The sequence below is a fragment of the Athene noctua genome, chromosome Z, assembly GCF_965140245.1.
Source record: "Athene noctua chromosome Z, bAthNoc1.hap1.1, whole genome shotgun sequence".
Taxonomy (NCBI): Eukaryota; Metazoa; Chordata; class Aves; order Strigiformes; family Strigidae; genus Athene; species Athene noctua.
This window is the reverse complement of record NC_134077.1, coordinates 79,786,568-79,799,554: the sequence shown is the minus strand read 5'-3', so window position 1 is coordinate 79,799,554 and position 12,987 is coordinate 79,786,568. Positions and strand designations below refer to the sequence as shown.

The following is a 12,987-nucleotide window of genomic DNA, read 5'->3' as shown; positions in this document are numbered from 1 at the left end:
CTGACTTCACCTTACTGAGAAATTGGATTAACTGGAAACAGGTAGTTGGAACTATTCTATGGACAACATGCTTGACTGTCAAGAGGACTCCATATTCACCCCTCCCTATGGACAAAGTAAGTGGCTTTTTGACATTGTTTTTGTCACGCCTTCACCTTACCCTGTTGCTTCACCTCATTAGTTCTTGTTTTCTAAAGAAACAATTCCTGCAATTATACTATATATATGTAGATGTACCAGGCTGTCCTCTCTGGCTGCTTTTTATCCACTGAAACACAGTTAATGATCTTTAAGATATTACGTTCCCAGAAGTTCCTTGAAAATGGGAGGCTGGGTGGAGAAGAAAGACACTTTTAATACTTGCATTAAAATGAGTCTGAACCTTTGACACTTCACAAAATCTGCATAAAAGAGTACTATTATGAATATGACAACTGTTGGAAAAGCTTCAATTGGTGTTTTCATCTCTTAAGACAACAGAAAATTCAACACTGAGCCCCAGATCTGCTAAGACAGGGTTTCAGTAGCTGCTGTGGTCTCTTAAGGCTCTACATTACTACTTTCTCCCTTCCACCTCTCTAACAACACACATTACAATAAGCATTCTCCCTAGGAACCACACCTTCACAATATGGTATTGGGAAGCTCCACTCTCCAGACTCCATGCATGTAAGTTTAGCCACTCCTGTCAGCTGAAACCCTTCTTCACAGGAAAACGTCACTTCACTGCCAACACTGTAAGTGTCCCCATATAAATGACCATGCTCTGGACTTCCTGGATTATGGCACTTCACTGGTTCTGAGGAGGAAGAGAGAAATTAACAGTACCATAACTAAGTACCAGGTTTTATAAACAAGTTGCAGGAGATAGCCTTGGGAATTTTCTGAAAGTAGGAAGGCAAAGCTTCCTACTTGGAAGCTTTTTTCCTACATTGGAAAATGCTCATAAGTAGTTTACAGCCTTACTAGCTTTTCTCTGTTCCGTATGTAAGTCACAGGCACTGAAGACTCCTGCAAGAAAGCTAATCTTGATATGGAAGAGCCCTCTATAACTGAGTTTGCATTTGTTGTCAGAAGGAGACACATCTTGTAGTAATTTTTCCCTCTGTGAGGGAAAGCTCATTCCAGCATGTCAAGCCTTGGACATGAAATCAGCTCAGGTACCTTTTATCCCAACCTATGCTACTGTCTTGTCATCTTCATGCAAAGTTACCCTGCTTAATGTTTCCACAGGCAGCTCAATGCTTGTATTCAGGCAGATGTCTGTATTCAAATATTTCTTCACTGCACAGCTCTGCTCTGAGAAGTGACACATTGCATCATGTGGCCTTTCCATGTCTTCAGCACATGTGTTCCATGTGCAAGAAGATTTTGCATGTGTGTAAGTCTTGGTGCAGAATCTCAAGGACAGCTGTCTCCACAGGGAGAGGTGAGTTCTCAAGACACTTCATCACAGCCTCATTCAGGCCAAAGTGACCTGGAGATGAGAGCGTGCCTGCCCTGTCCCTCCCTATACATCAATTACTGTCAACTGTCTTCCACAGTGGGAAACAATATACTGGCCTATACAGAACCTTGGAAAGGCTAGCCTGGTATTTTTCTGTCCCATACCTGTGCATTTTTTACCACCTCCTGTGTAAGGAGGGATGCAAGTGCAAACATAGGATCCATTGGTGTTGAGACAAGATGCATGTTCATCACAGTCTGATCCAACAGCGCATTCATCAACATCTACAAAAGAGAAACACAAAAAAGATGTCTCTAGGGTGTTATTTGTAACAAGCATCTGCTTTAAATTCTGTCTCACTAACTGTCAAGAGGAATCGCTTTAATTAGTATAATTGAAAATCATTTACTTCAATTACATTTTTGATGCACTACTAAAAATATGTAGTATTTAAATTAATATTTATGCTTTTTATGTAATTTACTATACAGTATATATGAAATGTGAGAAAATCAGAGACAAATCTTATTAACTTTCAGTCAATATTTCCATAAGAAGTATCTAGCTTCCAAGCAGTAAAAGAACAGAATCAGTACAGATGTACTGATTTACAGTAGTAAAAGAACAACACATTAGTAACATGTGCTGTTACTAATAGTATGGACAGACCCTATGAGGGAGGACTTCTGCATTAAACACTTCCTTGGGAAATCCTCTGTATCTCACTTTCCACCAGAAAATGGGAAAACTTAGCCAAGAGGGGAAACACTCTGAACATAAAATATAATTAGAGCCCCATCTTTGCTGAAGAGAATTATATTGGTCTAGGAATGAGAAGTGCCTGCAGATGCCAGAAAACTTAAAATGAGTTATAAATATATTAGTTACTATAATTAACTGTTTATACAATAGTAGTGCCTAGAAATGCCAATTGAAGATTTATGTGGCTTGGTATTGTACATTAAAAAAAAAATAAAAATCCCTTACTCCAGAATACTTCATATCAGCTTTCAAATCCTGACTGTAGAGAAGCGTTCTTGGTATGTAAACAATGAGTCATAAATTGCAAAGGGTCAAAGTATCTAATTGAAAAATGCTGGCATCAGGGATTATTCTTTACATAAACCAGACTGTTAGAGAGAAAGAGAACAATTTTTCATTTAAAAGCCCTGCTACAGGACAGCTGTTGAACTAGGTATACCATGCAGACATATAGCTGCAGTTCTTTGCTCATTTCAGGGCAAAAACCCAACTTGGTTAAAAAAGCAACAAAATTTACTGAATTGGTGTGTTTATTCTTCATTGCTGCATAAGTCTGGCCAGCATGAAAAGCACGTAACAATGTCCTGAAAAAAAAAAAGTTTCTTTCTGACATGCATATTAAAATCAAAACAGTTGCCAATTACACAAGCATCAGGAGAATGCAAAGTGCTACCATGGCAGAACTGGAATGACTGCTCCTCTTTTAATGTCTTATAAAGTAAGGAAGAGTGGAAGGACACTAACCATAACATAGCAAAAAGAATGGATGCCCCAGGGCCCAGGTGTACCAGGCTTTGTTAGCACCTGCCTGGCGCGTGAATCAGAAAGTTAAAGGTGGGTCAGGGTGCCAAAGACATTCTCATTTTCCTATTAGTCTACTCTGCTTCATGAGAGACATGGGAAGCTGGAAGGTGCCTTCTCAACATCATGCTTCCTACTGCAGACATCGAACTATTTGGACAGCCTTGCAGCTTCTGCTCTGAGACTGCTCATCTTTTAGGCCTTCGTATAATTTGCAAAGGAAAAAAGCAGAGAGGAACAAGGACTGTATGGTCTGGAGGTTGTGAAGGAGTCCTGGTAGACAGGATGCTATGAAACCAGATGGATCCTACTCCAAAGTTAATTTTGGCAAAAGACTGTTGGCTTTTCTTTTGCTCATCTTGACTGAAAAACTTATGTGCCATAACAACAGAAAGAGTCTAATCAAACACAAATCTTGCCAGGTTGTTACCCTGCAACTGTCATGTTAGGCACGACTTGACTAAGACAGCAGCAATCTAAGTGCTACTAGCTAATGGACTGCAGCACCGATCTGCTGGAGACGTGGCCCTACAAGAACTGTCACACCCAGTCCTCTGTATGCAGTAAAATGCTGGTCTGTCTCACCTTTCAACTCCTGCAGCTGCATCTGGTACATCAGATCCAGCTGATCAGAAGTAGTTGTGGTGTGGAAACTATGTGAACCTGTGGCCCTAAGTGCACTCTTAATGCTGCAGCTCCTGGCTGACAGGTGTGTGTGACAGACCAGTGAACCTCCACGATGGAGAAGGCTCAGAGGAAATGGGCAAAAGTGATTTGCCCATGACTCTCAGGCAGTAATGCGGGGTGTAGCTAACCAATGTTGTTACAAAGAAGCTGCATCAACACAAGGGGACAGGAAGGTGGCCTCTCTTTTAGGTAAACAGCTATCAACAGCTGAGTGGATCAACTGGTGGTGTAAATGCTTCTCCCCTGTTTGTTAGCCAAATCAGCATGGGCCGAAACTGAATACATGCCTCAGGCCAACACAGAGTACAAAAACAAGAAAACTAGCAATGGACTTGTCCTGGCTTTAACTCACATATTCATTCCCAGCTACTGGGGAGGCCCAGAGTCATGATGGTGAGCATACTGTAGAGACTGGTAATGGGAAACACATTGGTATTGTGATTGAACTTGCTATTATTTTGCCAAGTGTAACTTGCATTTATTTGTACTGTGCTATGCAGTATATTTTATATCACTCTGCTAGATCAGAAATCCTGTGAGCATCAACTATCTTCAAGTAAGTACATTTGATATTAAACATTACAACCTCCACGTGTGGAACATCTAAAAGAATCTGGTCAGATAGTATGGGACACTGACAGCATGCTGAAGCACAGGGAAATATGCAGGTTAGAAGCAGAGTGCTAAATCAGGACTAAATGAACCTGAAAGAGAGATGCTGGGAGTGCAATGCAGGCTTATTATAGCATAGTATAGGGGGTGGGGCACACAAGAGGACTGACAGAGAAAGGTGCCAGAATGCAGTTTTGGTTTCAGGTAATGCTGAACACGATATTTCAGAAATGTGAATATTTTGGAGTGTGATTTCTGAGACTCTGGTCAGCCTGCACAATTGCGGAACGAAATCCCACCCAAACCCAAAGACACAGAAGTGCAAGATCGGCAGCCCATGCTGACACATGTCTAGCACATCTCACCAAGGCAAGACGGTGATATGCTGTTCCAGCTCCCATTGTCCAAACACAACATCCTGGAGTCGCCCAACAAGTAGTAGCCATTGTTGCAGTGGTAGGTAACGGTACTGCCAGCAAAAAAGTCTTCAGCTGAATAAAACCCATTTTCTAAAGGTGGAGGGACTCCACAGCTGATTCCTGCAACATGAGTGAAAAGAATGCACAGACATCAGCAGAGCAGACACAGATCAACTTCAGAATAATTCCACGTGAGAGTCACCACCAGAGATTTTTTTCTCTGTAACTGTGGAATCCCATCTGCAAGAGGACCCTGACCTTTTCTGAGGTAGCTAATTGATTCCAGGTCCAGTGGAGTGTCTTGTTTTGGGGGCGCTTGTCAGTCAGAGACTGAGCAGGACTCTTCAGCTCCTGCTACTCTGCCAGCTCTGGAGAAGACATCTGTGACTAAGATCTGAGCAGTGACCTTCAGTCACAGGACGCTTCCCCTGATAATCAATGATGCTTGGTGAGTTTTAAGGAACAAAGAAAAGTAAGTTTGCCTCCATGGAGGTTCCCATTACTCTCCTTCACTGAAAAACAATGTTACTGGGTTTGAACACTGCAAAACTAGCTAACAGATTACTGCTAAAAGGTTACAGTACTGGTCTGAGACCAGTGACTGCATGAATGATGGAGACTGGAACTGACCTCACACATGACCTTGGGCATCACTTTGACTTTGACTATAGTAAATAAGCCCTTCTGATCCCAGCTGTGCCAGCAGAAGGCATCACTGTACTTGCCTGCTGTAGGCTATTTATTCTAGCAGAGCTGTTTCCATGCATCTTCATTTCAGTCAAGATGATATGAACTTATTCCAACAGCTACACAGCTCATCTTTATAACTACATGGATTGTAGCAACTCCTTGCTCCCCAGCTGTGTGCAAGGATCACACAATAAGACACTGTGAAGTGTTTATAGAGTCTGTGGTAATGAAAACCAAGAACTTGCTGTAGAGGGATAGAACTGAAGAGCCTCTACAAAAACAGGCTGTCAGAGGATGGGGACCTGTGGTTTTGAGGGTCTTTGGTAGCAGGAAAAGGATGCTGGTGGGTGAAGGCAGTGATTACAATGAGCCTGATTCAGTTCAGAAGAACCTTTTCTGTACCACACCTACTGCTATAAACCCTGCAGTTCCTTATGTAGGAAATATGTATCTTCAACCTGCTTTCATCCATCAGTTACTTGTGGAACAGCTTGAGAAAGGCCAGTGGGTGAGTCTGGCCCTCATTCACTCAGCATGTTTGTGGCAGGTCAACCCTGTTTCATCTGAGCTGTGTTCAGCAGGTAAACCTGCCTGGCCCAATACAGAGAAATCAGATGACAACACTAAGGGGATTCTGGTAGCTTGTCACTGATAACACACCAAGGAAGAGCAAAGGTGTTTCTGTCAGTGAACTGCTCTGCCCAGCAGGACCTGCTTTTGGGTAAATCCTTACATACATGCTATCCTTTAGGCAGAAGAGGAGACAGATCCTGGATTTATGCCATGGGAGAAGGCAGGAACAGGAAAACAGGAATCAAAGAATGTGAATGTATATAGCCCAGTTTATTAGAAGTAGTCATGTAAGTCTTGGAGCACTTCTAAGCCCTGACAGAAATATCTGCTGCCTCTAAAGAAATTACTCTGTAACACTAGTGCCAAGGCTTTTACTTCAAGCCAGACACTCTTAGTGACAGTTAAAAATCACAGAGATATTCCAGCATTTTTTGTGCATCTTCCACACTCCTGGTGCCACTGGGGACGAAAGTCTGGAGTATCAGATTGCTGATCCAGAGAGATTAATTTCTGCCATGGGCATTAGAAACTGACTGAAAAAGGTGGCAGAATCTGATCATGATGTAGTCCCTGCTCAGTAAAACATGAGTTTAATTTTAAGCATCTATGTATATGCTGTAACAGGGATGGATTCAAGCGCATCATAGCTGCAGGAATAAACAGGCCATAAATAGTGACAGGGTCCAGATAAAAGCCAGGGTTTCCTATTCCTGCCAGCGCACTGAGACAACTCACTTTCACAGCGGGGAAACGGCCGTGTCCACTGTCCCAGGTTAAGGCAGTGCTGAACAGAGTTTCCTACTATCTGGAAGCCTGGGTCACAGGAAAGGCTCACTTTTGACCCTGGCTTTAAATCAGCAGAAGAGGCCCGCAGATGTGGTATGGATCCTTGCAAAGATGGACAGTCTGTGGACAAAATATATGCATTCAATAAGAGATACAGCTATGTGCTGAAACAAATAAATTTGTTATCTGATTGATTGATCCTCTGTAAGTTTATCCAGGAGAAAGCTTTGGGAAGTGTCATGTATGCTACATCCTGCTTGGGTTCAAAGGGTTTTGGGAATCATCAACATATAACATCAGAAAAGGAATCTGTAGGAAAAGAAGTGAGGAGGTTGTAGGTATTTTAATACTATCCAATTATTTTTAGAATAAAAGACAAGAAAAACTTCTTTCTGAGCCAACACCATCTTCACTCTTTCCCCATCTCAATTCAGGAAGCAATAAATCTCTGACAGAGATTCCAATGAACTTTTGTTACAAAACCCTGGAATTTGAGGAATGAAAGACTGAGTGTTCTGTCAAATTATCAAAATAATTTATCCAAGGTTAGTAGGGCAAAGGCTGCAAGCTAGCGTATTTGACCTCATAAAAAATATTCTTCAGAAGAAAAGGGTTCTAGGAAATAAAGTTCTAACCAGCACAAAATACACTCTTGTAATCTATCTTCACTCTTCCAACAACTCCTGACAGGAAATCTGGCCAGGCTAGTACATTTCCTTTTTGGAGTTCTTCTGGACAGGATGTAGCCAGAGATTTTACCTATGGATTTAAAACAGTTGATTAGGTGCTGTTTAAGGATCACGTAGGAAAAGAATGTAAAAAAAAAATTCCTTCCATGTCCACATGCAACACTAGAACAAATCATTGACTAAGCAATGTTCATCCTTTCTAGAGCAAGAGGCTTCTGACTGAACTACTTATTATTATGTATTCATAAAGTTACCTAGCTGTGGACAAGCATGCACTGAGGCAGTATCTAAAGGGATACAAGCAAAGTATAAAACATAGTTCTTGAAATACAATTGCATTTGTTATCGTGAAAGAAAATTTTATTTATGTCACAGAAAAAGGCAGGTATGAGTATGCAACCCAATGAGAAAACCTGATGTATTTGCAGAAAAAATGTCAAATAGGAACCAAAAGCAATCTAGAGTTGAAGATCTGCATTCTGCAAACTCTGCTAGCACTGCACTATGTATAAGGAACAGTAACACAAAAAGGAGCAGTTTAATAAAGCAATTTGTTTATTCTAGGACACAAGTTTTGTGAATTTAATGCACTAGGCTCTTCAAAACACCACAGGTGAGGCCTACCCACACCAATACTAACAGCAGTATTGGATCTGACTTCAGCCAAAGCAGGACAGGGCTCCAACTAACCATGTACTGAAACGGGAATTACACAGGCCAACTAAGGATAGGAGAAAGAAAGGAACACACTGTTTGATCAAAAGCAAATTAGTATATTGAGAGCAGATCTGGTCTTTGATGGAGAAGTTTTCCATTTAAAACATAACTCCTTTAATGGCACACTAGGGGTTTCCTCTGCATTTCTTACTACGAGAAACTCCTTAAGCTGTTTTAGTATTATATTTTAATGTAAGATAGTATTATTTCAACAAGGTAAAAATACTTCTACTTCTTCACTGTGACTCTGAGAATGTATTAAACATAGTACCATTATTATATTTCTATCTAGCCACCAATAGATGGAACTTGGGGTCTACAACTCCAGATGGCACAGCACTTTTAAGTTATTCAGACACCAGTGGAAATTACGTACAATAGTGAGAATATGCAAACAGACTCTTAATGATGGCATGTCACATGAATATTGCATAGTGATCCCTTGGAAGAAGTTCAGATGTCCCAACCCCAACATTTATAAAAAGGAAGGCCATCTAGTCCCACTGGGTGCTCAGGGGAATTTCTGGAAATTTACATGGAAGTGTTTTAAAACTGCAAATGAAAGACTTTGGATTCACTCTGCATTGCCTCTGTTCACTATAACTCCAGGAACAGAAAGGAAACAGTCTCAGAAGGTGACTGGGACTAAGGTGTATATTGCCACAGTACACCCTATCATGTTTCTCCCTATCAGGGCAGACACCATCATATCTTGGCCATGCAACTGCTGAAAAAAACATATGTGCCTTGAGAAGGATAAACGCACAGTAAAGGGATAATTAAGAATTTCCTCTTCAATTAAGATATCAGAGAGAGAAGTGGTCTATGGAGAAAAGATGGTTATGTAATTAAGAGAACACATTAGTAATTAGGCTACTGAGACTACTTCCTATTCTTTGGGTTCTCTGTGCTGGAGGGTCATTCCAGTAATTCTCTGGCAGGGAGAAAGGAATGTTTCCTTCAGCATCATGAAAAAACGCATTAAGAGCAGCAAAGATGAGCAGCCCAGTGGGCTGCATACATCTCAGCACAGCCAGCATACCCATACAACACATGCAGCATGGCTTCAGGGCACAGCTAGCTGGGTAGAAAGCACAGGTGTGCCTAGTTCACGCCAAACAGTTGGGAAACCGCCTTTCTCAGGAGGGTAACTGGCTTCTTTCAAGTCTCCAGTGGATGAAATCAACTACCCAGAACAATGTGCTATACTGTCTGTCTTTGTGAGCAAGGAAGGTACACCACAAAACTCAGACTAGTTCTCGCATTCCCTCTACAGTGAACTCCAGTGAGGCAGATCAGACTCTATCCTAGTCACGTTAGCTGAAGAAGAGCAACCCGCTCTGTTTATTCTGACACCACTTCAAAGATCTCACTTCAACGGGACATGATGATGGAACTGCTTAGGCCAAGGGCTGCAAACAAACTGCAAGAAATCTGCAGGGAAAAACTTCCAGTGTGGGAAAGGCAAGTCTGGGAATCAGCCCTTCCAAGCCATATGATGGAGAACGGAGGGCCAGAAAGCACCTCACAGTCCCATACAGACAACTCGTATTTCTACTGCTGTGTACTCAGCAACAGAACAACCAGACTGTTTGTTTACCTATACAAAATTAATGTGCAAGTGGATAAGCAGCTAAAGTACACAAAGAAGAATCTTAAGGAGTGGACTTCACCCTGATGTTATTCACTGGGCAACACATTCTGTCACCCTGCTTTCCTTTGTGTCTGATAATAGAAAGGCAAGACTTACTGAGTAGTTCCAGCTAGCCACAACAAAACTGGTAACAAAAGATAATGATAGTGATTTACTATCCCAAGGTCTGAAATGAACGAGGTGAAAATTTTATAGGAAGCTTACTTGGCTCAGCTCCCTGTTTGGTCTCACAACTGTCTTTTCAGATGAGTAATATGGATACCATAAATGAAGAGCAGGATTTTCTTCCTTGTCCTAACTGTATTTCATTTGAAGCAAATGGCAATTTAATCAAGCCTATCATTAAAGACAGGTGACTACTGAGAATGACTCAGAAAATCACACTTAACCTCTTCACCAGTGTGTCCTGTAAAATCACACGTATACTTATCAGCTTCAAAACTGCTAGTGAACAAAAGCCTGAAGATTTGACTTGACAGTTCAACAACTGGTGACCCCAAAAGCCAAGAACACTAGCAGACTGCTGGAAAGTTGTGAACCTAGCAAAATGCTGCAGTAGCAAAGAAATGGAGAAAGAAGCAGATGAGACATTTGGATGCTGGAAACAAAGACTCTGCTTTACTTCTATTTCTGTTAATTTTATTATTTCTTATTTGTATCATAAATAACAAACAGTGATAAACCACCAACTTGTGGTAAAACCTTAAAAACCCATCAGGAGTGGGGCAAAACCTTTTAACTCTAAGACCCTTCCCCCAAGAAATGCTGCTGTTCAACCGTTACCAACAGTTTTACCATTTCCAACCTTCAGGACTGAAATACTAATGACCAGGAAATGGTGATGGAGCACTCTGTCATTGGGTTTGCAGTTGATATCAAGCCTGGAGGCCCAGTCAGTATGCTCAAGGACAGAGCTGCATCCATAGGGACCTTGACAGACTGGAGGAATGGGCCAACACAGACCTCAAGAAATTCCACAGGAACAAATGGAAAGGAAAAACCTTTGAACGATGGAGGCTGGGGAAATCCAGGAGAGGAAGCAGCTCTGCCGTAAAGAACCTAGGGACTCTGTCAAGGAGTGAGCTGAGTATCCACCAGCTGTGCACCCTGGCAATAATGAGGACCAACAGCATCCTAGGCTGTGAGAATAGGGTCACAACCAGAAAATCGAGGAAGGGATTATTCTCTCTTCTCAGCTTATTAGACGATATCTGGAGTATTGCATTCCATTTGGGGCTCCTCACTACAAGAAAAGCATTGACAAGCTGGAGCAAGTTTGGGGAGAGGCATCAAAAAAGTGATGTGCTGGAGCATTTGGCCTGTGAGGAGAGGCTGTCGGACTAAGGCTGGTTCAGCCTGGAGCACATACAGCTTTGGCGATACCTAACAGCAGCCCCCGGTACCTATGCAGGGGTAATCAAGTATATAGTCAGGCTGTTCACAGCAGTGCATGGTGAGAGACAGAAACAGTAGTCATAAAAGGAAGTGGGATGTCCCAACTAAATAAAAAGGAAAAAAAATCCACTCTTATAACAGCACTGAAGCTTGTCTCCCAGAAAGTGGAGGGATCAATGTACTTGCAGACATATTTTGATGAAAGTTTAGTATCAAACCTTTGTTTTTGGTACCTGAATGAAAGTAGCCTAATAGCCATGCGGCCCATTCCGAGTTTTCCTGGGACTACACAGCTCAGATTTTTCATAGTGTCTAATGCACTGACAGAATTCTGATGCTTCCCTTTTGAAGCTTTACTAGTGCCTTCACACAGCAGGACAAGGGAACCTTAGCTTGTTTAACTGGGTTTTCTTTTCTAACGATACTGCTAGCTTTTGTGTATATCTTCATTTCTCTTTCAAAGCTACATAGAACAGAAAGGCGCAGTCAAAATAGAAGGTGACACAGTGTTGATTTTAGTACACCTAGTTTTCCATAAAGCTACTCTACTTACTATGCTAAGCTTATTACCCTAAGCCAAAGCTTCATCTGGTCCCCACTGACTTCTGTGGTCTAATCAATATGCTAACCTGGAATGTCTTTTCAACAGTCCATCCTACGCTCATAGCCCTGTGCTTACCTGCTGTGGAGACAGGACATGGTCCCAGATGTTGAGCTGGCTGATGGAGCCCACAAAAGATTCAGCTGGGTTGAAACCTTCTCCCTTCTGATCTTGCTCTTGACCCAGTACAAGTGCACCACCACCTAAACTCAAGAATTAGAACAGGGGTAGGAAACAAAGCCTTACAGCAGGGATCCCCACAGGAAGATCAAAAACTAAGCAAAACAAAACTTTTGCTACCCTATGTAACTAAGACTTCGTAGTGCAGGAGCCCAGCCACCTTTAACAAATTCTCTCAGCAAACCTCTGGGAAACCTTATGCTAGACTGAGGTAAGTGAGCATAACAATTTGGAATTGACTCTCAAATAGGCATTAACACTAAACTCATGCTGATGAGAGCAGAAACTTTACATGGCTCCTCAGGAATGGTATTGGCTCTAAGAGACCACTTCTAGCTCAGCATCTGAAGCATATTACAGAGCAGTGCAAAATGCAGTTTTGAGCAGGTGGGGCCTATTTTACAATGCACTTCCTGATTTAAACAAAAGCTTAGAAAGTCAGACAGAACAAATTTGATTCTAAACCCTCAGAAACACATTGATGATTAGACAGTCAATGTTCTGACATGCCATACAAGCTAAATTTCCTCTCTTCGACCAGTAGCACACATGATGGGGACATACATTTTGTATGTCCCAGGTTGTGTGGACCAGGGCAAAAAGTAATGGAGACTGCACACTTCCTTAGGTCCTGCCTCTGGAGATAACTCCAATGTAATTGGGAAAGACAGGGGCAAGAATAAGGTACACAGACTAAAATGCTTCATTATTTTATTTTATTTTTTAATATGATAGTCTTTTGAAACTTTATGTAAATTCAAATGGTGGTATAAGAAAACATGATCAAAACCAAATCTCTTTGCAGCAATCTAATGTCAGGCCTTTGATAGCTCTTCAGTGCTGAAGGTATTTATTTTCATGTCTTCTGATACTACTGGAAAGACTGTTGATCACATGGAACAATGAAATAGCCTTGTTAGGAAAAAATGCAAACACAACTTTAAAAAGATGTCTGAAAGGAGAGGGCTAAGACT

The 12,987-nt window shown here is 41.6% G+C and overlaps 1 protein-coding gene across 1 annotated transcript in view; it reads right to left on the bottom strand.

The window, feature by feature from the left end:
- Nucleotides 1–12,987, bottom strand: part of SVEP1 (sushi, von Willebrand factor type A, EGF and pentraxin domain containing 1) — a 134,708-nt gene that overhangs the window by 36,341 nt on the left and 85,380 nt on the right. Inside the window, exons 28-33 of the mRNA XM_074931869.1 lie at nt 11,912–12,036; nt 7,413–7,536; nt 6,727–6,897; nt 4,675–4,848; nt 1,612–1,731; nt 623–799 (exon numbers count right to left, since the gene is read on the bottom strand). Coding sequence (XP_074787970.1) covers nt 623–799; nt 1,612–1,731; nt 4,675–4,848; nt 6,727–6,897; nt 7,413–7,536; nt 11,912–12,036 — 891 coding nt within the window. The remainder of the gene's footprint in view (nt 1–622; nt 800–1,611; nt 1,732–4,674; nt 4,849–6,726; nt 6,898–7,412; nt 7,537–11,911; nt 12,037–12,987) is intronic.